At 53.4% G+C, this 26069-nt stretch overlaps 1 protein-coding gene and 2 long non-coding RNA genes across 3 annotated transcripts; 2 read left to right on the forward strand and 1 right to left on the reverse strand.

Moving 5' to 3' along the window:
* Positions 1-1974: 1974 nt before the first annotated feature.
* LOC116947250 (uncharacterized) lies at positions 1975-14850 on the reverse strand. Its single transcript, XM_032962769.2, has 4 exons — positions 14707-14850; positions 9093-9371; positions 7810-7917; positions 1975-7549 (listed from the first exon to the last, which is right to left on the reverse strand). Exons 1-4 carry the CDS (start codon positions 14848-14850, stop codon positions 7082-7084), a joined length of 999 nt encoding a protein of 332 aa, XP_032818660.2. The 3' UTR covers positions 1975-7081.
* LOC142929346 (uncharacterized) lies at positions 7305-8551 on the forward strand. Its single transcript, XR_012945640.1, has 2 exons — positions 7305-7401; positions 8344-8551. It is a non-coding gene; the product is annotated as an uncharacterized LOC142929346 (long non-coding RNA).
* LOC142929347 (uncharacterized) lies at positions 14796-26069 on the forward strand. Its single transcript, XR_012945641.1, has 2 exons — positions 14796-14874; positions 16090-26069. It is a non-coding gene; the product is annotated as an uncharacterized LOC142929347 (long non-coding RNA).

Raw genomic sequence — 26069 nt, forward strand, 5'->3', positions numbered from 1 at the left:
CCTGGCCATGAATGATAGCTCAACGAAGAGGCTTATCATGTGGACATGTATACCAGCCAAATACTCTAAATTCATGTTTCTAAATGTGGAGGGGAAAATTATGATTATGGGGAGAACATAAAACAAACTCCTAATATACAGCAGCAGCAGGCGTCAGGGTCGGTATCGAATCCACGACCTCCTGTATACCAGGCGAGGTAGTTAACATCTCGCCACCGTGGTGCCCACCGGGGTTCGTAGGGCATTGCGCCAACCACTGCGCCACCGCTCCCCGAACCAACAAAGATCCCCCGTATACCCTGTAACAGACTGTGGGGACAAGTGCAGTTAGCGAGCACCTATGAAGGCCGGCACGGCACACGAAGGGGGTGGGTGGCCAACAACACGCCGGGCCGCGTGGTGTTGACCCGAGTGGTGATGTTTTCACACCGCACCAGGCACTCGTTTGAGGCTGAGTCGACCTAGGTGAGGCCCAGAACCGGTTGACATAATCGTCACTGGTGTTGGTGGCCGTGCACGGGCACCGAACTCAGGTATCGTATCGCAGCATAGCGCTAACCGCTACCCCCCCCCCCCCCCATACATCCCTCACATACAGTACATGCACACAACACTCCGTTGGCAGTGTTGGCCCCAGGCCACCGGGGCCTCGTTTGGTGAATGGCGCCAAAGCTCAAGACCCTCCCTACCTCCCCTCCACCGCCTTTAAATGTACCCGGGCAGGGCAGTGTGGGTCCTGGCGAGCAGCCTGGGTCACTGTGACCGGGGAGGAGGAGCGGGGGGGGAGAGCGGGGTAGGGGGGGGCAATAACACGAGTCACCAGTCTAATCCGTACCCCTGCCTAATCATAACTATTAACACAACTAACCAGAATAAGCATTAACCTCGTCTAAACCTAACCCTGCCAAAACATAAACCTTCCTAACAATGCCGAAACTTGATCAAACTGAACCCTGTCCACCCGTAATCTTGAACCGTGACCCTGTACGTCTGTCCATAATGAACCCTAATACGCCTCTGACCACAAGCCACAATGCAGCAATCCCTCGCAGTATCTGCTCGATACAATACCGGTGACGATTATCTGAACCGGTCCTGGGCCTCCCCTAGGTCGACTCAGCCTCAAATGAGTACCTGGTGCGGTGTGTAGTAAACTGGGGAGACAAAGGCGGCCAGGCGTGGTGCTAGCCACCCACCCCTTCGTGTACCGTGCCGGCCTTTATAGGTGCTCGCTAACAGCACTTGTCCCAATAGTCTGTTAAGCCTATACGGGGGACCTTTGTCTTTGTGTTTATCAGCTGTGCGTACGGTGATGATGCAATGCTGCCTATGCCCGAATCACCCGGAATTCATCCCATCCCGTCAGCACGTTGGCAGCTAAACAGGCTCGAGCCCGGGTAGTGCTTAGGTCGGTGACCACCTGTTGTCGGCTTGGGGTTGCGAATTGATGCGAGAGTGTGAGGTGCTGATTGTCACCAAACCAGGTACCCGTTTAAGTCCCAGTCGACCAAGGGGAAGTCCAGAACGGGCTTGGAGCACATTGTGCCAACCACAATGCATCTCGCTGACAGATGTTCACCCAGCCGTCTGTGTGGCTTTCTCTGCTCTGCGGGCGCTCCTTGGCACGCACGCTTAAGACGAAGATGCCCCTTTACGACAGCCGTACAGACCATTGAGGAAAGCGCCTTTATCGAGCACATCCTGCGGCCGAAACAGCGCGGTGGGTGGCCAGCACCACGCCCGACCACCTTTGTCTCCCCAGTGGCAATGTTTACACAACGCACCAGGTTACTCATTTAAGGCTGATTCATCAATAACAACAACAACCGCCGTTGGGGACAGACCCAGGCGCCTTGGGTTGACTTGACTTAAGATGAGTGGCACGCTCGCACCGCGGGCCCCTGCGATTACACAGAGCGGCCACGAGGTGGCGGCGTAGCCTCGTGTGAAACGAAAAGCTTTAGGGCAAGAGTCTCTGCTTCAGTCTCGCGTTTATTATTCCGTGTCAAGGTACAGGAGGGACACACGTGCGCTGTCGGAGTCGCGTAACGTCGATGTGCAGGAGGCAGCGTGACGGACATTCCCACTCCCCACAATGCCCCCACTCATCCGCGCGACTCGAACCTTTGCAGGCTTCTCACGAACCCACGGACCCATCTGTGCAGATTTTTTAAATGTGTGTATTAATGAAGTCGTCCCCTCGTTAGGGCGAGCGGTTTCTCCGGACACTGGTACTTCCTTTTCAGGTGAACAAGGAGTAAACACTCCAGGAATTGGCCAAACATGCTGAGCAGGACCCTCTTGAAAAAAATATATGAGTCATGAGACTCGGCGAGGCTTTCCCGTGGCCCGAGTCCATTTCTCTCCCCGCGCAAACCAGCCGTGCGAGTTTCTGACGGGCCCCGAGCGAGTTATGGAAATTACACATTCCTATGACACGAAACAATACTCTACATCCACTAGACAATGAATGTTGGCTTCCCACAAAGCGGAACTGAACGCGACGTGCATTGCTCGTCGCTGTGCAGCACCGGGGAGCGCGCTGCGGGCAACGCAGAACACCCGCTGGTGTTGTACTGTACTGTGCTATGCTCCCCGACTGCAGCAACCCGCACTGACCAGCGTGGTCAATGGAAGTCGGTCAACACAAGCCGCACGAGCCGAACGGCGTGGCGATGCCCTCATCCAGCTGTGGACTGACAGGGGAGCAATGCTCTCGCTACGTTCAGCAGACGCGAACAGAGGGCACCGTTTGAGGATTTTGGACCACGGCGCATGCAACGTTTGCAAAAGCCCCGCTGCAACAACGAACGAAGAGGAGAGCCGTCTGATTGAATAGAAGTGACGCGACCACGTCAATAAGTAGGAGACGTTTGATCTCGCCGAGGGCGAGAAGGACACGCGGAGCGACTCTGCGATTTCGGATCTGGCAAACTGCGCGACTCGGCTCCCGTGAAGTCGCGCAGCCACGCGGCCCTCCCCGACCCCCGCCACGTGTTTCCGTGCTGCACCCCGCAGATCGTTTGTTGTTGTTGTTGTTGTTCGGCACTGTGTCCGACGTTTCGCATCCACACGCTGGAAACTGAGCGTAATAGGTAAGCCACGAGGGATGCCACCGACATAGACAACATACGACCCCAGACATCATCGTCGTGGAGAGGAGTGCATCTCTTATCCCGTGCTCGACTGCCCTTGATCAGCAGCGATCGCACCCCGTGCCACCATGCCCGCAACCATGAGGAACTGAAGAAGCTACCAGCACGTGAAGCGAAACGTCGGACGTCATGGCGACCAACGTGTGCGCTACAACCCGGGAACGCATAGGAGAGGTGCAACTCTTCTGTCCGACGTTTTAGCGGTTACCCTTGACGACCAGTCCTGCCTATTCACGTTCCAAGGGACCCGCTCCGAGTCGGTGCTCCGGTCTGGATCGTGTCGATGGACGAGTGGCCGTCACGAACAGGTTTGCGGGTACCATCGCGCGCGTCCTGCCGGCTCCGGGATGGATGTGCCACGCGACGGGAGCTCGCCACGCTCCTCTTGTAAACAGTTGTTGAGCTTCATTGAGTAATTACCTCGCCCCCCCCCCCCCCCGCTAAGCGCAGCGCGCTGATCATCGTCAGCGTCACGTAGTAGCTGCGCGTAGCACGTGTTGTACCTTCAGACGGCACAGCGTGATATATCAAATATATATTTATATATAATGTAAAAAAAAAACAGATAACACGAGACAAAATCACCACCGCCATCATCATCGTCGTTCATCATGATCATCACAAAAGAGAATCACGTATACATCTTATCCCATACTTTACCACCCTCGATCAGCAACGGTGGCGCACCGCTGGCGGCTTATCGGACACCCTGAACATTTGCTGAACGAGGTTCGCTCGTGCGTCTGGATGCGGGCATCTGGAATGTTCGAGCTCACGGGTCCCCTCGAACGCCTTCCTTGCTGCTCACGGTCACCCCACAACAATGATCACGGACCACCAACATCCGCTGTTTTATGAACAAACAAAACGAGCGTCGTTTCTGCAACATCCACTCGAGCTCTCTAGCCTCTCGACGCAATGGGGAGAAGGGCTGTTTGCCTGTAACCGTCGCCTTTCATACAAAAACAGCTTCCCTTTCAAAGGCAGTGCTTGTCGCGACTGTGTGCTATTCAGTGGCCTAAAATAAAATGTTTCGCTCCGGATGACCGCTGCAAAGTATTATCTGTATTTTTATTTAGTGTGCTGATATTAAATTTGCATTGAAAAATGTGATACTCCGACTGATGCTCCTGTTGTTGTGGAGTGACTCATGCAGCCAGCTGTGGCTCTAGGGTTTGTTGTTACATGTTATTTATGTAGTTTATTGTTAAAAATTCGGTCAGTCCCTATGATCACTGTTACGTTGCATTTATGGCTTTATTTTGTTTTTTTCGAAAACGTTTTTTGGTTTGGCCATGTTTTTGTTTGTTGTAGTACGGAGTTAGACTGATGGCCTTAATCTAAGTTGTCTTGTGATTGCCGTTGTTGTTTGACTTGCATCCCACTGGGATTTTTGCACTCAGCGTTGGTGTACGGTGCTTTTTCAGGAATATTTTGATGTTTTTTCCTGGATTTTCTGTTTGCACATTCACCTAGTCACTTTAAGATGTTTTCTTGTTCATGTTTTTTTTTGTTGCGGTTGCACCCGATTCAAGAGCCGAATGGCTCACAGGGCTATACCAAATAAATGGAACTGAACGGAACTGGAATTGAACTGATTTTTGGTATCAGCAGCAGACCATCGGGGCTCGCTTCCCGCGACCTCGCGGCCCAACAGTGGAACCAAAATGGTGCCCCCTCCCGCCCCCCACCTCCCCACGATGGCTTCAGAATCAGCGACCGTGGGGCGATGCGAGTGAGACTCGTGGCGACGAGCCGTTGACTCGGGACTCCTCCAGCGATTCTCATAAACGCCGGTCCTTGCGACCCACCACGGTTCACCCCTTTCCGCGGTTGCCAATCTCCCGTCCAAAGACACATTGAATCGGTGGTGACGCGCTGCACGCGCCCGATGATTACTACACATAGCTCGTGTGACGTGATATAATGCCAATTTAAGCAAATTAGGAACGATCTCTGCACCACCTGAGACACGCGTACACACACTTGTGAGCTCTATCTTAATTGGAGTCAGCGCTCTGTCATACAATCAAATTGCCGTAACCGTAAATTACTCAATTACCGGCAGACTAATGCCCGTTTAGAGGTCTGGTGTTGAGTCTCCTTGTGACGCACAGGGGCAGCTGTCAATGGGGGTTCCCTTTCAAAGGTGTTGAGAGGAGCCGAGACGCCACGGTGTATACCAGGAGGGTGCTATTTTACTCCACGCGATCTCTCGCTTCTAATTAACGCTGTTTTTTTTACGCCACGCGGGGGGTGGGGGCGGACATGTTTAGAGATCATCAGGCGCGTACGGCGCGTTACGACTCAGATGGTAGATCATTGAGCAGCATCGGCAATCGTGGAGAGGTGAACCGCGGGGCTGTTCTAGAGGCCTGGGACCTTGCCCGTCGGTCACCAGGCTGTGCTGCCAGACAATTATTGTACTTTTTTTTGTAATTAGCATCCAAGCCACTGCCTGTCCAGGAGTTCCCAAACCCGTCCAATTTGCCGGTGTGGAGGGCCCGAACAGATGTGTACAGTATATATATGAGAACACTTTTTTAAAAAAATATGCATGAAAAACATCTTGCTGTAAATCAAATCTCAGAAGAGCTATTTAAGAGAAACGCTCAATTGCAACAAGCCTCTTCGCCCACTCCGCCAGCTGCGTGTGGGGTCGTGGCCCGTCGCTCGTTTTGTATCGTCTCGTTTGAATTTTGCTCTGTAAGTAAAGTCTCGTCGGGGACTTGTTCGCTTGCACGAGTCCTGTATACTACGTAGCATCAGCATTGACATCCGCAGACATTCTAAACACTGCACACTCTTTTAAGACATTCGACGCTCGCGCCATTCGGTTCCACGTATCCCTCGAATCGATTTCAAATCGATCAATTGCCACTCCGTGAACGTGCCGAAGAATTACCGTATTCTCTGCATTACAAGAGTCGCCGAAAAAATAAGACGCACTCCAAACCTGTGTTTCCTCACTGCCATTACCGTTCCACAAACATGGTCTTACACACAGCTACCGTATTACGAGACGCACCCCCAGCTTTTGCTTTAAAAAACAGGGGGAGGGTGGGGGGGGGTCTTTATACTGTAGAGAATACGGTAATCATCATACGCCGCAGTCCCACCACTCCCCCGTCCGTCTTCCAGTCAGTCGCCAGGAGCAACGGCGTCAGCCCTGCTGACTCAGCACGTGCCCCTTGAATCGCTATCTCCTCCACACGGGTGACTAATTAACTCCAATCAGCACGAGACTCATTGCCGCCATCATTCATTCAATAAAGATTATGAACCCCCCCCTCTCCCTCCCCGCTTGTAAGCAAATTAAGCGTACACTACATAACTTATTATTACATATAAAACACACGCGCTGCAGAAACAGGTCAGAAGTTTGGCCTTTGGAATGCGTTCTCCCTTTTAGCTTTAACAAACAGACGGCGACGCGCGATTGCGATTGTTACAGCAATTAATCACCGGACATGCTCAATCCACTGCTGGATGAACGCCTCCCCCGAGCTGCCGTTCCCACCTCTCACGATCCGGCGATGTAACAATCCACCTAGAGCCACCCACAACGGAGGAGGGGTGGGGGGGGGAATTTCATCGCTCCATCTCCTCCTCGGTGGTAGATCCTTTCTGGCGCGTTTCATCTCTCGGCTGCCACTCCTTCAGGCATCTCGACCGCCGGCGAGGAGGCGCTCTAGCCCCCCCTTCCCCCCACACTTCTCAATAATTCGTCTCCATAATAAAACAGCCAACACCACCGCACCATCATCATCATCACCACGCATCCAGGCAAAGGCTTCATTTCTCATGAAATATATTCCGCAGCTCAGGCCCGGCTGAAACTAAGAAGCCCTGCTGCACTCCTCTCGTGTAAACGCGACAATCCCCCCCCCTCCCTCCCCGTGTACTCCCCCACCCCCCTCTCCTCGCTAGAGCGCCATCAGCGTTCGCGACCCGAGCGCGCCCGCCGTCGCTTCGCCCCGACCGGCGCTCCTCAGGCTGCCCTGGCCGCCACCCGCGCTACCGCGACGGTAGGAGGTGGCGCACGAGTGGGACTCCCCGCCCGGGTGCTCGGGCGAGGAGAGACGTGACGCGCGGTTCCTCGCCACCTCGTCCGCAAGTTCCGTGGGCTCCAGCTTCACGGCGACGAGGGGGGTCGGGTCGGGACCCCGGGGGGCATCCCCTCGCCGCCGCCGCTCCTGCTGCCGCTGCTCTTCCAGGAGGTCCTGGGGGTCTCCTGCAGGAGTCGGTGAGCTGTCGGGTTCCGCGGCGTTGGGGGGCAGGCGGCAGAGTGCGCGGTGGGCGCTGAGGATCCTCTCCAGGTCCTCGCGCTCCTTCTGCAGGAGGCGGATGTCGGACTGCAGCGCCGAGCGCTCCTCCTCCAGCTTGTCGGCCTCCTGCGAGGGGGCACAGGGACCCCCAACTCAGTGAGGTCCGCGGTGGAAACACGCAACAGCATGTAGGGGAGTGTAGAGATGGAGTAGGGAGCGCATGGTGGAGGAAGCGTAGGGTGCAGGGAGTACAGGGAGCAAGGTGTAGGGAGTGCAGGGAACAGGGTTTAGGGAGTGCAGGGTGTGAGGAGCAGGATGTAGGGAGTGCAGGGAGCAGGCTGTAAGGAGCAGGGTGGAGGCAGTGCAGGGAGCAGGGGTCCACTTACCGCCTGCAAGGTGTCCGTGAGCTCACGACGCCGATGTCTACATTTCGCCGCCGCTTGTTTGTTCCGCTCCCTCCGCACTCTCCGCTTCTCGTCCTCTTCGGGGTTGAGCTGGGCAGGCGAAGGGAGAGGGTTGAAGAAAGGGTGAGTGTTAGGGGTAAGGGTTCAGGTGTGGGATGGTGCGAGTGCGACGTCTGTGACGTGAGTTGATAGCGTTCTAGCAAGGGTGGTGGCGGATGGGGACTCCCCCGGGTGGCCTCTAGGGGGCGGGAGAGGGGTGCGCTGCCCGAGTGGCCAGCCGCAACGCGCAGCGAACAATGGAATCTGGTGACTTTTTTTTGGTGGGACGGTGCCGGCGCCGCAGTACGGAAGCAGAGGGCGAGGAGGAGTGCGGGCGAGTTTGTGCGGTTATAGAGTGCATGTGAATGGCGAGTGTGTGCGTGTGGTGAGTGTGATACATGAAGCCGGTGGGTGTGCTGGTGTCACACTGACGTGGAGGATGTGGTGGTGGTTGTTGTTGTTCGTATGAGGTCACAGGTGCTCGGAAGGGAGGAGGTGATGCAAGAGTTCAAAGATTCCAGTAACACCACAGAAGGCTCCCTCCCCTCTCCTTGCACAAACACCCACGCTGCCATTGCGCAACCCCCGGTCAGTGTTGTGCAACCCCCTCCACGTGCCAGCAATCTTCTCACACCACGTGGCGCGCGGGTGGGTCACGCGTGCGTTTATAAAACATCGAGAACTACCCAATGTGGTGCGTAACGATGCATCGATGAATCTACATTTATAACAGTTGTTGAAATCGGTCGCATCGCAGGATCGCGAGATGGCAGTGCCTCGGGGAGGCCTTCATCCAGCAGTGGATTGACCATGGCTGACGATGAGACTGTGTCACTGGTGTTATGTCACGGGACGGAAGAATCGATTGCAGAACTCTCGCAGAGTAGTGCAACCTCCTCGAGTTAGCAAACGTATCGCGGAAGTGAACATCACAGAGCTACTTCTGGGAAACATAACGCGGCGACGTCTTAGCGATTGGGTAATATCACAGACAAAAAACAAAACGGTAACATATAATCTTGGTTCTTTCCGGTAAAGTCACATGACTTTACCGAAAAAAACAAGAATATGAATCCCTGCAGTCACGAAAGCTTTAAATCAAAACGGTAACAATTACACAAAAAAGAATCGATTACTAAATATAATCGTGGGACGACGGGACAGGGAAGGATTGAGCGCATTGTCACATCTCTATTATTCATACAGCAGACAGCACTGTCCCACACCTCCTCTGCGGGCCTCTTTCTCCGCGTGGGCGCCGAGGCCACGATGCGGATGACCCCCGGACGCGATGGAACCCCCTGCAGAGCGCGTTGGGTGGGGGCAGCGCCCCCCAGTCTCTGCAGCTGCTGCTGCTGATAATGATGAGGCTGATGATGCGCGTAGCCCATGGGGGGCCCGGGGGGCCGCGCCGCGGAGGTGATGACGCTGGGCTGGACCATCCAGCGGAGGTCGGGGCTGCTCGCCACGGCGGTGAGGGTCGGCACGAAGGGGAGCGAGAAGTCCTAGAGGGAGATGAGGAACAATTGCCTTTGTGAGTTCCACGTTGACTTGTCTCACCAGCGTCTCTTCTGGTAACTCCACAGGACTATTCACGCACCATCTAAAACAAGGAACTTTAGTCGCGCCGTATTTATAACGGCTAAATAAATGGTAAAAAAAACCCTCAATAATTTTAAAGACGGGTCATCACAATTCACTGTCCATTGGGCACCTGCAGAGAAATCGGAACCGCTGTGTGGAGGAGTTGGGGTGGTGGTGGTGAGCCACCCCGAACGGTTCCAGCGAGAGATCAGCTCCGGGCTTACGGACTCCGTCGCCAGGACGGAGCGAGGCGAGGGGATGGAAAGAACCGCCGGAACAATTCCAGGAACAGCGTCCGGGACAGGCGCTGCAGTTGCTCATCTTGCACCCCCACCCCCCCACCTCCCACCACCGTACCGCCACTACCTCCCACGTCTCGCCGCGCGGACCGCAAGGAGTTCTGCCAGAATTCGCAGCAGTCTGCGTTGTGTCCATGTGTCAGTCTGTCTCTACGTGTGGGTGTGGGTGGGGGGAGGTGTCTGCATGTCTGTGTGTGCCGCTCACGGCTAACACCAGCGACATTCATCTGAGCCGGTCCTAGGCCTCCTCCCCCCAACCCCCAGGTCGACTCTGCCTCAAATGAGTATCTGGCGCGGTGTGTAAACATCAGCACTAGGGAGACAAAGGGCGACCAGGCGAGGTGTTGGCCGCCCCCCGTGAGCCGTTCCGGCCTTCACAGGTGATCGCTAATGGCACTCGCTCCAAAAGTCTGTTAAGGCTATACGGGGTTCGTTGTCTTTGTGTATTTACCGATGATTACGCGCAGGGCGTGACGCGACCCACCGCACCCCTCATTACACAACCATGGAGCACGTGCTCACACACATGTACACACAAAGGTCCCCCGTATAGCCTACACGGGCCGTTGGGGCAAGTGCTGTTAGCGAGCACCTATTAAGGCAGGTCGGCACGGCACACGAGCGGATGGGTGATCAGCACCACGGCCGACCGCCTTTGTCTCCCTAGTGCTGATGTTTACTCACCGCGCCAGGTACTCATTTAAGGCTGAGTCTACATAGGGGAGGCCTAGGACCGGATCAGATATTCGTCACTAATGTTTGTCAGGAATGGGAATCGAACTTGGGTTCCTGGGTTCGTACCGTAGCGCGCTGACAACTGCGCCACCACTCCCCATACACATGCACACACGATCAAAACATGTTTACACTCGCAGACACTCCCACACACTCTTATAAACACGCATACATACACACCCTCAACACGTACATCTACATCAAAACACCCAGAGATATGCACAGTAATAAACACACAGCAACCGCCATTCGCCACTAAGTGGTGGTGACATATTTCCACGGCGCCTGTGCCAGGCTACGTGCACGTTAAGGCCACGTGAACTGTCGAACGCCCGCTGGCAGGAGGTCACGGGACAGACCCAGGTGCCCATGGGTCGACTGACTGAGATGACTGGCCGATGTACCACCTGTGTCCCCTACTGTTACTGTTGGCACACACATCCACACGCCAACACACGCACACACACCCCATCCTACAGTTTCCGACACATAAAGAACGCACACCACGTCATGCAGCTCACCCCATCACACATCGAATCACAACACACACCCAACACTCACCCCATCACACAACAACTGCCATTCGTTACTAAGTGGCAGCGACGTCACCAAGGCGCTTGTACCAGGCTAGGTGCACATTGACGCCACGTGAAGTGTGTTCACGGGACAGACCCAGGTGCCATCACCCCCAATCACTCACACCATCGCAAATACAAAGTTCCCCCGTAAAGATTTTAACAGTCAATTGGGATAAGTGCTGTTAGCGAGCACCTATGAAGCCCGGCATGGCACAGGAGGGGATGGGTGCCCAGCACCACGCCATGCCATTTTTGTTTTCCTCGTGACGCTCTTGACACACCAAAGACAAAGATCCCCCGTATAGCCTAAAAAATATATATATTTTTTGCGACGAAGTGCTGTTAGCGAGCACCTACGAAAGACGACACGGCGCACACACGAAGGTTGTGGCCGGGCAGCACCACGCCCGGCCAACCTCCGTGTCCCGAGCGGCGACGTTTGCACACCGCCCCGTCACTCGAGCACACGTGGTGCAAGCCGCGACCACAGTCCATAGCGCAAGTCGCTGTATGACATTCCCGATATTTACTCGCGGATGTTCGGCCCCGACCCTGCAGCTGGTAGCTGCCAGGACGAGCCCAGTGCGGAGGCGAGGGGTGGGTGTGGGTAGGGGGGCACTCGGGAGGGGGGCCCGTGGGTGGGGGAGATTGTTCTGGTGGCGCCTACCGCAAGGCTGTGTGTGTAATTGTGACGTCACCCGCACATGCAAAGTGGGCTGAGAGACCCTGGCCGTGTTGTTTGCCGACGAGGACCCACAGTTGCATAACCGCCAGTTCATCGCCGTCATCGGACACGTGTCTACCGCGTTGCGTTGTGTGCATCGAAGCATCGATTATCAATGATCGATTATTGGACCTCACGACGAGCGCGCGTTCGAATCACGTGCTCGAGCAAGAATCAAATGTTTTTTTGATTCGTCTCGATGCGAATGTGTTGTATGTAATAGGGTCACGTGATCCCCCAGCTACTGGAGGTCGCTAAACTCGCCGTAGTGTTATCGATGTTTTCATCGATCACCGTTATCTTGGAGGCGGCGGCCATTGGTGGGATTGCGGACGGGATTGCGAACCGGTAACCGCTAGTCACTCCACTGCTGGATGCTTCCACACGCCGTGCGGGTCGTGGGAATTTTACCATACTTCACCACGCCGGTCAGGGCGGGTTGTTGAAGGCGGGGAAGCATAGACGTGGGGACATAGAAGCACTCCATCGTCATCATCAGCCATGATCAATCCGCTGCTGGGTGAACAGCTCCCCGACGCCGTCGCCACCTCTCACGATCCTGCGATGCAACAACCCACCCAGCCCACCTACACACGACTCGATGTGAGGTGTCCCTTCGCGCGCCGTCCCATTCCTTCTTGTCTTTCACTCCCTCCTGAAAGCTCTTGATCGATGCCCATCGTCCCCCTCTGGCCGTGAGACGCGTACCCTGCCCTAGCCCCATTAGCCCTCGGCTGCCCCCCCCCCCACTACGCGATGGGTAACGGACGCGAATAAATGACCAGTGGCGGCGGCTAGGGGAGAAAGCCTTCATCCAGCAGTGGATCGACCATGGCTGCGGATGAATTAATGAACAATCAGTGTCCTCATGGACGCCCGGAGTGAGATCGTTATTGAGATCCGCTGGGAGGCACGGGGTAAGTTGTCATAGGAAGAGGACCCACCTGGGAAGGGGGGTCGGATGCACCTGGCGGAGGTGGGGGGGGGCGTCCTTGAGCTTGGTTGCTCACCACCGGGTGAGCGTGGGTGGTGAAGTTTCGCTCAGAGCGGGGTACAGATCCCGTTCACTCCCTCGCATTCCCGAGGTTCGGTGACCCCCCCCCCACCCAACCCTCCGTCGAATACTGAACACTGATCCTCTTCTCCCACGAGATGAAGTATGTTCATTAGGATTCGGGGCGCGCAGCGCTCCACCGCAGCTATGGCTCACACCCCCCTACGGTAACACCGCTACACCGCGACACTAGCCGTACTATCCCACTACTCCACCCAGCCCCAACCCCCTAATTATCCCAAAACCACATCACCACACCCCTGCACCACGCCTCGCATTGCACCACGCTCCACATAAGCACAGCCACGCTACCCCGACAGCTAACCCAGTCCATCAGGCTCCGCACTAAACCGCACACCACTCGAAACCACCAGCACACCACCACCAGCACATCAAACTACCGCACCACCGATACACAACGCATACACCACGCTACACCCAGTTACCACTCAACACTCGGGAGCCGTGACCACACCCGGCAGTCCCCGCCAACCCCCCCACCCCATGACAGGGCCGAGCCGCAGGTCACGGCGACCCCTGTTCCTCCACCCACGGGCTCCCCCCCGCCCCACTCACTGCTCGCCGTCACGTGAACCGGACTCCACAGCCGGATATTTCCGTTGTTAGAACCTCTGGCTCCGGGAGACACGCAGAGCCCTGGTGGATCGAGCCGAGCCGAACCACGGCCCTGAATTTCTCCCCGCGTCCACCCCCTACCACGAAACAACACCACGAGATATCGAACATGCCCGTGCGCGTAGAGACGCTGCCGTGTGTATATGCGGGTTGTACCGCATGGCCGACGTTTTGCTCCACCACGTGCTGGAACATTTCTCAAATTCCCAAAAGGAGCGCCCGATATTGTTGCGTAAATCGTGGCGATCCGTGTCCTGCCCTGTGTATATGTTATCTCGGTTGCTGAATACGCTCTCAGCACGTGCAGCGAAACTTCGGACTGCGTGCCGAGCGACAGGCAAAGGCACCAGCCCAACTCTACGGAGAGCTTCGCGGTAGTGAGATGTACGGAATTCCACCTGTTCAGACAACATTCTTCTCATAGTGGTGCGTATTTTATCGGTCCCCGGGGGATGATGGGAATGGAACGGTTCCCGTCCGGGATGTGAACACGCGTAGTGAGCACGCTCTGCCACGCGGCCTGGCGCTGTGAGTCAGGGAAGCAGAGGGGGCAGCAGCAGCTGCCATAGGTAGTAGACAAAAACAAAGATCCCCCGTATAGCCTTAACAGACTGTAGGGGCAAGTGGTGTTAGCGAGTAGCACCTATAAAGGCCGGCACGGCACACGAGGGGGTGGGTGGCCAACACCACGCCCGGCCGCCTTTGTCTCCCTAGCGGCGATGTTTACACATCGCACCAGGTACTCATTTGAGGCTGAGTCGACCTAGGGGAGGCCTAGGACGGGTTCAGATAATTGCCACTGGTGTTTTCCCTGAGCGGGAATCGAACGCGGGTCGCCAGGATCGTTGTGCAGCGCGCTAACCGCTACACTACCGCTCCCCATCAATGTTGGAGACGCGCATGGTATCACGCGTGACATAATCGATTATTGATCTTTTTCTATATTTTTTTCTAAAGACTAAACGAAGGAATTAGGCATTTAAAGGCAAGAACACGTAATTACAACATCGAATCGTGACAACAATCTAATCAGCTGCCAGGTCGTTAGTCCACCAGTTAGACCACGTGGGTGATGGAACAGGGGTCAGCTTGGACCGTAAACGTGGGCCCGGTTTCGAGACCTGCAAAGAATGGCCATTGCCCGAAACGTTGGCACCTAATACAGTTCTATTGTAAGACAGAGTTACATTTACAACGGGTCTCACATCCCCTGCGGGGGGGGGGTCTCACCTGTGCGCCTTGTGGGAGGGCGGGGCTGCAGGAGAAGGAGGAACTGGAGGAGGAGGAAGAGCTGGAGGCGGGGGACAGGTATGGCGACGTTGCCGGAGAGCCGCTGCACGAACTCTCGCACTCCCGCCCCGAGTCCCGGAACATGACCGCGCTCACACCTGCGCGCAGGTGAGACGTCAGGTTCTCTCTCTATCTCCTCTCTCCCTTCCTCTACTACGATCTCGCCCCCCCCCCCTACCAGGTGCAGCAGGTGAGCGGTGAACCAACCCTCCTGCACTCGCTCTCCTGTATAGCTCACTCACATTCCACCTCCCCCGTTCTCTCTCTCCCTACCTGTCAAGTCGCGACTTAGCCTCCAGATGAGGGCTGCAGCCGGAGGCTTAATCCCCGAATCCTTTAGGCTTTGACCTCGTGCCGGCAGCCGGCTTCGTGAACCTGAGCCGATCCGCCCGTGGGTCGCGCGTCCCCGAAATTTCGCCCCGAGTTCCTGGACCGAGCCACGCCGCCACACCTCCTCCGCCGCGTGTGCGAGCAGCGAGCGAGCGAGCGAGGAGTGATTCAGGCTCGAGGAATGGGCGCGGGTTTTTGTTCAAACGGCAGCCGAGGGGGGGAGGCGTGGCCCCGCTCCTATGACGCAAATGGGGGGGGGGAGTTGGGGGGTAGCGCGGGGGGGGGGCGTTCATGGCCCGGCTGTGTCCGTGGGGAGCGGTAACGTAGTGGTTAGCGCGCCGCACTACGAACCCGGCGACCCAGAGTTCGATTCCCGCTCACGGTCATCCCCAGTGTCGATTATCTGAACCGGTGTGGGGCCTCCCCGAGGTTGACTCAGCCTCACATGAGTACCTGGTTGCGGTGTGTTAAACATCGCCATCCCGCTCGGGTACCCTTTCTGGCCTTCATAGATGCCACTCGCGCTAACAAGAGTCTGTTCACAACAGTCTGTTCGGGTAATACGGGAATATGTATCTGTGTGCCTGGCAGGGGGTGGGTATCTGAGTGTCCAAATGTTTGTCTTGGTATCTGTGTGTGAGTGCCTACGTGATTGTGTTGTTGGTGTAGCCGTGGAGGTCATACCCCCCCCCGCCGCGTCCAGCCTCTTTAATAGGCGCTCGCTAACAAAACTTGATCGCAAGGGTCTCTCTACGGTTGTCGTTGTGTAACTGAGTGTGGGTAGGTTGCGTGTGTGTCTCTGTGTTGTTGGAAGTTGTGTCGTTGACTTTAAGTGTGTCTGGGGTGTGTCTGTAGGGGCGTGGTTGTGTGTGTACCCACGTCTGTGTGTGCCTCTGTGTTTGCCTGTGTCTGAGCGTCTCGTGTGAGTGCAAACGACTGTGGAGAGCGGTAGCGCAGCGTTTTTGTTTGAATCAGTCTTGTGCATCCCCCTAGGTAGACTCAGCCTCAAACGAGTACCTGGTGCGGTGCGTAAACATCGCCGCGAGGGAGACAAAGACGGCCAACCCCCACCCACGTCGTATGTGCAGTGCCGACCCTCATCGGTATTCGCGAACCGCACTTGCCCCGACACTATGTTAAGGCTATACGCGGCTCATCTGCGCCTTTGCCTTGTGTGCGCTTATATAACCTTCGTGTAAAACGCAGCAAGACCTCACGCCCACGTGTCGCCTCCCCCCCCCCATTGTGCCCCTTTAAGAGACGAGGGATCCGCCCGGAAACGGTGACGTACGTGCCCATATTAGGCGTGGGTACAGCGCGGCGCGCAGGGATTTCCTAGCGGCGCGAGAGAACGAGGCGCGCGCAACCCGCCACAGGAACCCCCCCACCCGAGACATCCTGGGGGGCGGGTGACGATCTAAAGTAAACTATATTTGTATTAATGTTACCACGTAAGGCACCGACTGTGGTGTATGTAGATTTTTTTTTGCAGAAGCGACCTGGCTATCACAAATGATATCTCAACGAAGTGGACTTATCATGGGGACGTTTACAGCAGCCAAACAGCTCTAAACGCACGTTGATTGTGAATGTGGAGGAAAAAAACAAACCTGAAGACCCGGGAAAAAAATCCACGCGACCACCGGGAGACACGCAAACTCCAAGTATACAGCAGGCGTCAGGGTCGGGATCGAACCCACGAACTCCCATAAACGAGGCGAGGAAGTCAACATTTCGCCACCGCAGCGTCTCTTAGCGTCATGGTCAATCCACTGCTGAATGAGGGTCTCCTCCCCACGCCGCCATTCGTCACAGGGGGCACCTGCACGTGGGTGCCGATTTCATCGCTCCGTCTCCGCGGCGACCACATTCCCACCCACCGTGGACGCATTTCCTTCTCTGTCTGCCAATCCGCCCTTGTTCTCGCCCGCCCGCTCTCGTCAACACCCAGCATTGTGTGGTTATCGTCGCACGCGCACGTGTGTGTGTGTTCTATCATCTTTGTATCGCTCCAAACATTGGGGGTCCGTCTTATAATCCGGTAGGAGCGGTGGTGGATCCAAGGAGGGGAGATGTGGCAGAGGGTGTATAGGGGCCGATCGTCGTTGAGATGCCGGAAATTGATGTTTCATTGATAAATATAATTTCATACTGAAATGTTTATTGGGATGAATGTAGGGGGGGGGGGTGCTCTATTTATAACACCTTGACATTACGGCACTGCCCCACCCCCACTCGGGAGGTCTCTCGATCCGTCCCTTTGAGTAGATCTGGTGACCTGATCTATATCGAACTCCAGCGACACCACCGGACACAAGTTAGGGTTGTGGGTGCGTCTTACTTCCCGTTTCGTCTTAAATTCCAGAGAATTCAGGGAATCGTTCATGATTATTACAATTGAATTTACGCACAACTTAACTTGATAACAGTCCGTCACAGACCACGTGGATGATGCTGATAGTGGTGATTATGAAACATACGTAATTAATAATTGGGACAAATAACATTGGGCTGTGAGTCACGTTCGCGGGGAAAAAGAAGGGGGTTAATTTGGGCCGCGAAGTGAGCGAGGGAATGAATGGGCGCAGTGAGACGCCCGTGCGTTGGGGCCAGGCTGGCCCCGTGCGCCCTCCCCGCCTCGCTCGCGGACATAAATAGCGAGGGGGGGGGGCGGTGCTTCGACTGTTTGTGCTCCGGCCGGGCTATATCGAGAACGAGTAACGAAATTAGAAGGTTCGTCACCACGCAAAAATTCTCATTTAAATAGTTTCCTCACAAATAACACACGCGCAACAAAAAAAACCTCTATTCTGGATCAAACGAGGCTTGTGGCGCCGCGTGCGCGGTTGTTTTTGCTGGAGATAACATCCTCCAGATGTAGCTCCCACTCCGGCATGAGCGCGAGCCTATGTATAGACCCACGGAATTAGGAACGACGTTGGCAAAGTCTGTGCTCGTGAATATATAGAGCAATTTTGGCGTCGCTTGCTCGGAACAAATGCTCATGGCTAATCGATAATATATTCTTCTTGTGGGGCATGAGGAAGGTAAGATTGGGGGGTCCAGAGAGCCAATAGGGCAGCGTATCCCCCCAAACTCCAGTTCTCGGGGCTCACCACCACGCTACCGGGTCTCTCTGCGTTTACCAATTCACTCCTCCCCATTTAAAATATACTAAATTAACTCGTTTCACGCTGTACGCGCCCGATAATTGTTAAAGACGTCACGCGTGGCGTACTAAGCGATTGACGCTGTCGGCGTCACGTGGAACACGTGTACACGCACGTACACGGAACACATGAAATATCGATCTTCATTCGAATCGCTTCTATTAACGCATGGCCGTGAGAGATGGTAGCGTTTCGGGGAGGGTTTCGTCCAGCAGTGGATAGATCATGCCTGCTGATGACGAGTAAACAAACCCCAGGAGGCTGGGTGGATCAGCGGTATGAACAGTGAGCCGGCAACTCTGAAAACGTGGGTTCGACCCCGCGTTTGGGTCGCACGTGACTCGAGCGCAAGTGAGTTCACGGTCTCCACCCGGCCGCCAGTGACTGCACAAAACCAGCACGGCATTAAATGTTTTCCTTTCGCGAAATGTAGCTCATGTGTAACTGTTGTAAAAAAATAATAATAATACATTTCCGTTTAAACATGATGACCATCTCTCAGTGTGGACAGATAAGAGGTCACTGGGAGGAATCTCCGGAGTAGTTATGTAATATCTGCTTCCGCGGGCCGTTCCCTGAAGGAGGGTGACGCGATAGCTCCGAATGCTACTTCCTGACTTCCTCTCGTGACACGAGACCGATAGCGCGAGTGGAATGACATTTGGAGTGCTGGGGGGTGGGCGGCAAAAATGCCAAATATCCGTGACGAGTGAGCTGCCGCTGCATATAACTGGTGACCCCGTCCTCTCTAGAGGTCACGGTCATGGTCATTAGAAACGCAGGTGGGGGGGGCAGGTCACGCGCCACGAATGACGTTCAGCCACGTCCATAGCCACCTCCGCGTGGAGGGTGAGGGGGTTCTGATTGGACCGTGACATCTGATTGGTTATGGACCGTGTACGCAGCAGTGCGTGTGCGTCTGTCCCATTGGAAAAGTATGATCACCACCACCGCCACCACCCACCGTCACCAGCACCGATTACGAAAGTGGAGTTATGACCTCACCCATACGTGCGTGTGAGTTTTCTCCGGCCACGTGCTCGAAATATGCATGTCATCACGATCGCTATCAACAATGATCAATCCATTGCTGGATTCAAAGTCTCCCCAAGCTGCCGCCATCCCTCGAGATTCTGTGATGTATCGATCCACAAAGAAATGACTGGCCATCCCAAGCACGTGTGTAGACAATCAGGACGTGACCGGGCATGACCAACAGGAACCTCCTGTGTCTTGATACGCAGGATGGCATTCCTGGGTAAACTAACGACTCGTTAACTTGAATATAATGTACTCTTTGGTTCTTTCGGTAAATTCACGTAGGTAGAAGAAAAATAATAATAGATCACGACATTTCGATCGCCACACAAGCAACCGTCTTCAGGTGGGAGTGAGTGACCCACTGAAAGAACCAAAGATGATGGATTCCTGCAGTCACGAAAGCTTCAAATTAAGATTTTATATAATGTTCCACAACTATTCTGGTGCCGCTATTAAATACAAAAGTAGTTTATAATGCCACGTATTGTCCAGGAAATGCTTACTGAGGTTCAAGACTATTTTCCGTGAGGGTTCAAGTGCTCTGAGTTGATGAGTGGGTTGGTGATTTGGTGACTGGGTAAGTGGGCATGCAGGTGAGTGATTGGGTGGATGAGGGACTGAGTGGTGGGTGAGTTACAGTATCAAAAGCCGTTTGTTGATCCAGGTGAGAACTCAAGAGACTAGGAGATGAGTCTCATTAGCGGGAGTGATCCGGGTCACCAAAATTACTACAGAAAACAACGAATAAAAATCCGAACAAACACAACTGCTGCTGCGCTACACGATGAGGAATTGAGAACAGTGTACAGACACGAATTCTCTGCAGCGCAGTTCCACTCGGGTAGATGACCTCCAGGTTGAACAGGGCACAAGTTACCAGACCAAGGCACAGAAACATTGGACGTTAACCAGAAACAGGGCGACTATAGTCCGAATATGTATACAAACATGGGACACACGAGTCAAATGTAATCGTGAAGTTATCGTAAATGATCGGCTGCTCAGCATCACATCGTGCTTGAGATGGGAGAGTAACTCCAGCACTTTGTGAAGAGATGGGATTTTAGGTCCATAGGCCTTTGTGTCTCGAGAGACAATTCTTTTTGCGCCTTACGAGGTCAGTTGTAGGTTTTGCAGCACCTCGAATGACTTAGTAGGCCAATCCTTGAGTGACAATCCTTGCCACAGCAATTGCAAGTGAATGCGGTGGCAGCTCCAGAAGCGTTTGTTGATTTTTCTTTACGTTGCTCCCTCTTGGTCTGCCAAGCAGTGTGTCTTTTCTCCTCGCCTCTCCTGAGGCCTGTTTTCACAGCCTGCTGCCAGCTGAGTCGGTCGCCGGCAGTTTTCTCCCAGTCATTTGGGTTGATGTCGCAGCTCTTCATGTCCCGTTTACAGACATCTTTGAAGCGCAGGACCGGGCGACCAGTGGCCCGTGTGTCTGATGCCAGCTCGCCGTACAAGACATCCTTGGGTATTCTGCCATCCTGCATGCGGCGCACGTGTTCAAGCCATCTCAGGCGCCTATAACTGAGTAGAGAGTACATGCTGGGAATGTTGGCCAAGTTGAGAACTGAGGTGTTGGAAATGTAATCTTGCCATCTGATATCGAGGATGCGCCTGAGACATCGGAGGTGGAAGGTGTTTAGTCGATGTTCTTGATGGGCGTATGTTGTCCAGGACTCAGACCCATAGAGGAGGGTGCTACTAAGGACGCAGGCCCGATATACTTGTACTTTGGTGTTGAGCGTTAGGGATTTGTTCTCCCACACTCTTGTAGTCAACCTGAACATAGCTGTAGACGCCTTTCCAATGCGCTTGTCGATCTCGATGACAAGGGACAAATTGTAGGTGATGGTAGAACCCAAGTAGGTGAAGTCCTGAACGACTTCCAGGGTGTAACTGCCAATGTTTATGGAAGGGGTGTCTCTGACATCCTGGCCCATGACATTGGTCTTTTTTAGACTGATTGTCAGGCCAAAGTTGTTGCAGGCATTGGCAAGGTGGTCGATGAGTGTCTGCAAACCTTGTTCTGTGTGAGCTGTCAGCGCAGCATCATCAGCAAAAAGGAGTTCTCTAATGAGGACTTTGCGGACTTTGGTTTTGGATGTGAGACGGCCAAGGTTGAAAAGTTTGCCATCAGATCTTGTATGAAGAAAGACTCCCTCTTCTGCTGTCCCAAAGGCATGTGTGAGCATAAGTGAGAAAAAGATGCCAAACAGTGTTGGGGCAAGCACGCACCCCGCCTGCTTTACACCGCTGAGTATGGGAAATTCCTCTGAGGTGGTGCCGCTGTGCTGTATTGTTCCTTTCATGTTGTCATGGAAAGAGGAGATGACTGCCAGCACTTCGGTGGACAGCCGATCACTTTGAGGAGTTTGAAGAGGCATCCCCTACTGATGAGGTCAAAGGCTTTAGTAAGATCAATGAATGCTAAGTACAGGGGGGCATTCTCTGTTCTCGACATTTCTCCTGTAGCTAACGCAAGGAGAAAAGCATGTCAATTGTAGACCTTCCTGCTCTGAAGCCACACTGAGCCTCAGGATACGTCCTCTCAGCTAGTATCTGTAACCTGCTGAGGGCCACACGGGCAAAGGTTTTCCCCACGATGCTCAGCAGGGAGATGCTGCGGTAGTTATTGCAGTCCCCACGGTCACCCTTGTTTTTATATAGGGTGATGATGTTGGAGTCTCTCATGCCTTGAGGCACTGCTCCTTCTTCCCAGCACTGGCAGATAAGTTAATCGAGTTTTGTGAGGACGGCGGGTTTTGCACATTTCAGTACCTCAGGTGTGATGCCGTCCTGTCCCGGTGACTTGCCGCTGGCTAGTGAGTTGATGGCGTTGTCAAGTTCCTTCAAGGTTGGAACATTGTCCAGTTCGTGTATCATTGGTAGGGGCTTTACAACAGCAAGGGCAGCTTCTGACACACCGTTGTCTCGTGAGTAGAGCTCTGAGTAGTGTTCTACCCACCTCGCCATTTGCTCTTGTTTATCAGTGATGATGGCCCCTGTGCTGGATTTAAGGAGGGCAATCCTCCTGATGTTTGGACCAAAGGCTGTCTTGATGTCTTCATACATGGCACGGATATTGCCAGTGTCAGAGGCGAGTTGGATCCTACTACTGAGATTCACCCAGTAGTTGTTGGCGCAGCGTCTGGCGGTCGTTTGAGCTGCACTGCGAGCAGCTTTCAGAGCCCTTAATGATTCTGTACTTGGGAATTGTTTGTACTTCAGGAGCGCCATGCGTTTGGCTTGGAGAATGGGTTCCAATATAGCCAGGTGTTCCTCAAACCAGTCTGTGTTCCGCCTTGTCTGCTTGCCGAAGGTATTGATGGCTGCATTGAAGATGGCGCCTCTGATGTACACCCACTTTGTCTCCACGCTTCCATCTGGTGTGTCGTGTAGGGACTGCTCAAGGCTGTGTTGGAATAATTGAGTGAGCTCTGGGAGGGATGTCTTGGCAGAGTTGATGCGTAGGTAGCGCTTTTGTTTGAGTCCGTGTATCTTTTTGGGGCGTAGTCTGACCTTGCTGGATACCAGCGAGTGATCGGTGTCACAGACTGCACTGTGGTAGCTGCGTGTGATGAGTACCGAGTTGAGGAGGGCTCGTCGGGTGATGAGGTCCAGTTGGTGCCAATTAAGAGACCTTGGATGTCTCCATGATACTTTATGGCATGGTTTTGTGAGAAAGAATGAGTTTGTGATACAGAGATTGTGGTATGAACAAAGCTCCAGTAGTCTTTGGCCATTGGCATTCATCTTTCCAATGCCATGATAGCCAAGGCATGCGGGCCACGAGTCATGGTCAGCCCCAACCCTTGCATTGGAGTCTCTAACAGAAACATGTGATCAGAGCTGGGGATTTTGCGAATAATATTGTGAAGCTCTTCATAGAACTGGTCATGAATCTCCGGAGGTGAGGAGAGTGTTGGGGCGTAGATACTCAGGATGTTTGCATGGCCAGAAGCAGTGAGCAATCTCATGAGTAGAATCTGCTCGGAGCCTGCAGTCGGTGGTTCTATCATGCCAAGGAGTGTGTTTTTGACGGCAAACCCAACACCGTGTTGCCTTGGTTCGTTCTGCTGTTTTCCTTGCCAGTAGAAAGTGTAGTCACTCTCTCGTAGTGAGCCACTGCCAGCAAGCCGGGTCTCCTGCAGTGCTGCAATATCTACATGGAGTCTCGCCAACTAACTGTCGATAACTGCAGTATGGCGAATGTCCTCAATCTGCAATAGATCTTCGGAGAGTCCAGAACACATTGTAAGTACATTCCAGCTTGCAAAATGAAGGGCTGGAACCTTCTTTCGTTTTGTTTTGCTTTTGTCTGGTGCAGGTTTTGCAGCCCACTTGTCTGGTGATGAACCACAAGCTCCAAGCACCCATTGGAGCAGGTGAGCCGTGGCGGGAAAGCACCTTATTGGCCGGGGGCTGCCCAGCTTGAGGCGGGTGGCGGTAGCTATCCATTGGGGTGCAATGACCCCTCCCACCGACGATGGCAACCCGTGGCGCCCATTTTTTACACCAATCTAAAATGAGCTTATAACCCGAGACTGCTGCTATCCGTGTTTCTTGGGCACAATTAGGTGGCTGAGGAGTGTCCTCTCCCCATTTTTGCACCTCTTGTTGGCGCAAAGCCCGGGCAGGTTATTCTGGAAATCCTGGGTTGCCCATGCGTCAGGATCTCCCCTCGGCCTTGCTGGTGATGTCCAAAGGAGTGCCACGCACGACGTTTGGTACCAGTTTGGCTGCAGGGGCTGCTGGGAATGTGCCGCAGTGCGTCACAAAACCGCCTGAGGGGCCCCACTCCTGATTTTCTGTCGGGGTTCACTCCCTTAGCCATTGACTCTCCCGAGGCACTCACAAGGCAGTGAGAAAACCGCGTAACCCTGGGAGGGGCCCTTACCAGGTACTGACAGCCGGGCCAGCTGTGCCTGGGACTCGCGTAAGGCAGGGTCGTCACGCCCTGAGGTAGTTTATCACAAACCACCTGCTACCCTGGGATTTTAGGTATGTGTGACATTAACAAAGATACATGCCTGGAGTGTCTATTGGTATCTGTGTCAGTCTGTGGGTTTCTTTGTTAGTCTATGAGTCTCTGTGTGAGTCTATTGGTCTATGTGTGAGTATATGGGTCTCTGTGTGAGTCTATGGGTCTCTGTATGAGTATATCGGTCTCGTCATCAGCAGCCATTGTCAATCAACTACGAGATGAAGCCCTCCATCCCCCAGCTGTAGCATAAGCCGACAAATTCACACGCGTGGACCTGCTGCAGCTACAGCTGCAGCTACTGCTGCTTCAGCTGCTGCTGCATCAGTGGCAGAGTGGCGGACACCTAGCAGAGTCGTGGGCGCCTATCACGGCTAAGCTCCAGGGTGATTTCAACAAACTACAACATCAGCTAGTTGCTCTTAAACTAGTCCTGAATACCTCCAAAACCAAGGTGCTATGCTTCTCACCAGGACTAAAGCAGGAAGTTATTTTTCCCCAATTACATTCCTTAAATAATTATCAAATAGAGCAAGTCAAGATCTATAAGTATCTTGGGGTCTTCCTGGATTCAAAACTTAATTTTCAAGATCACATTGATTATCTTGGTAAAAATAAAAAAAATAAAAATTGGTTTTCTGTATCGACACAAGCACTGCTTCCCCCCAGTGTTCCGTTTGGAATTGATAAAAGCTACCATACTGCCTCTACTTGACTACTGTGACATCGTGTATAAATCAGCCCCAAGTACTGTACTGAAGAAGCTTGATTCCATCTATCACTCGGCCTTAAGATTTACATTGAACTGCCAATATAGGACTCACCACTGTGATCTCTACATTGGATCAAACTTAACATCTCTTAATGTTCGACGGCTTGTGCACCAGATCTTATTTATTCACGATGTACTTACAAAAATATCCGCAGACTACCTGCTGGATCTCCTCTCTGTTTCAAAGAACAAATTTGACCTCAGGTCTTCGCTCATTTACCAGCTTCACATTCCCTATTGCCGTACAAAAACTGGAGGAAGGGCATTTGCTATTAATGCCCCCAGGGTCTGGAATGCTATTGCTAATAAACTGCAACTTGAATCGCTACCAATGAGATCTTCTCTCAAAACTGCTCTAGAGGAGTTGTACACCTCTAGCTGCCACTGCTATTCATTGGCGTAAAATAAAATAAAATGTTTCACTCCGGATGACGCTGCAAAGTATTATCTGCATTTTGATTTAGCGTGCTGATCTTACAGGTGCATTGAAAAATGTGATACTCCGACTGATGCTTCTGTTGTTGTGGAGTAACTCATGCAGCCAGCTATGGCTCTAGGATTTGGTGTTACATGTTATTTATGTAGTTTATTGTAAAAATTCGGTCACAGTCCCTATGATCACTGTTGCGTTGCAATTGTGGCTTTATTTTTTGGTGATTTCGAAAAGTTTTTTGGTTTGGACATGTTTGTTTTGTTGTAGTACGGAGTTAGACTGATGGCCTTAATCTAAGTTGTCTTGTGGTTGTTGTTTGACTTGCATCCCACTGGGATTTTTTGCACACAGCGTTGGTGTACGGTGCTTTTTTCAAGAATATTTTGCTGGTTTTTTTTCATGGATTTTCTGTTTGCACAGTCACATTATCACTTTAAGATGTTTTTCTCGTTCGTGTTTTTGTTTCTTTGTTTGTTGTGGTTGCACCCGATTCAAGAGCCGAATGGCTCACAGGGCTATACCAAAATAAATAAACTGAAACTGAAAACAGTTTGAGGCTCGCGTGAGCCCCAA

Source organism: Petromyzon marinus, chromosome 29 (assembly GCF_048934315.1).
Source record: "Petromyzon marinus isolate PM22_M1 ecotype Great Lakes invasive population chromosome 29, UKy_Petmar_22M1.pri1.0, whole genome shotgun sequence".
NCBI classification, from domain to species: domain Eukaryota; kingdom Metazoa; phylum Chordata; class Hyperoartia; order Petromyzontiformes; family Petromyzontidae; genus Petromyzon; species Petromyzon marinus.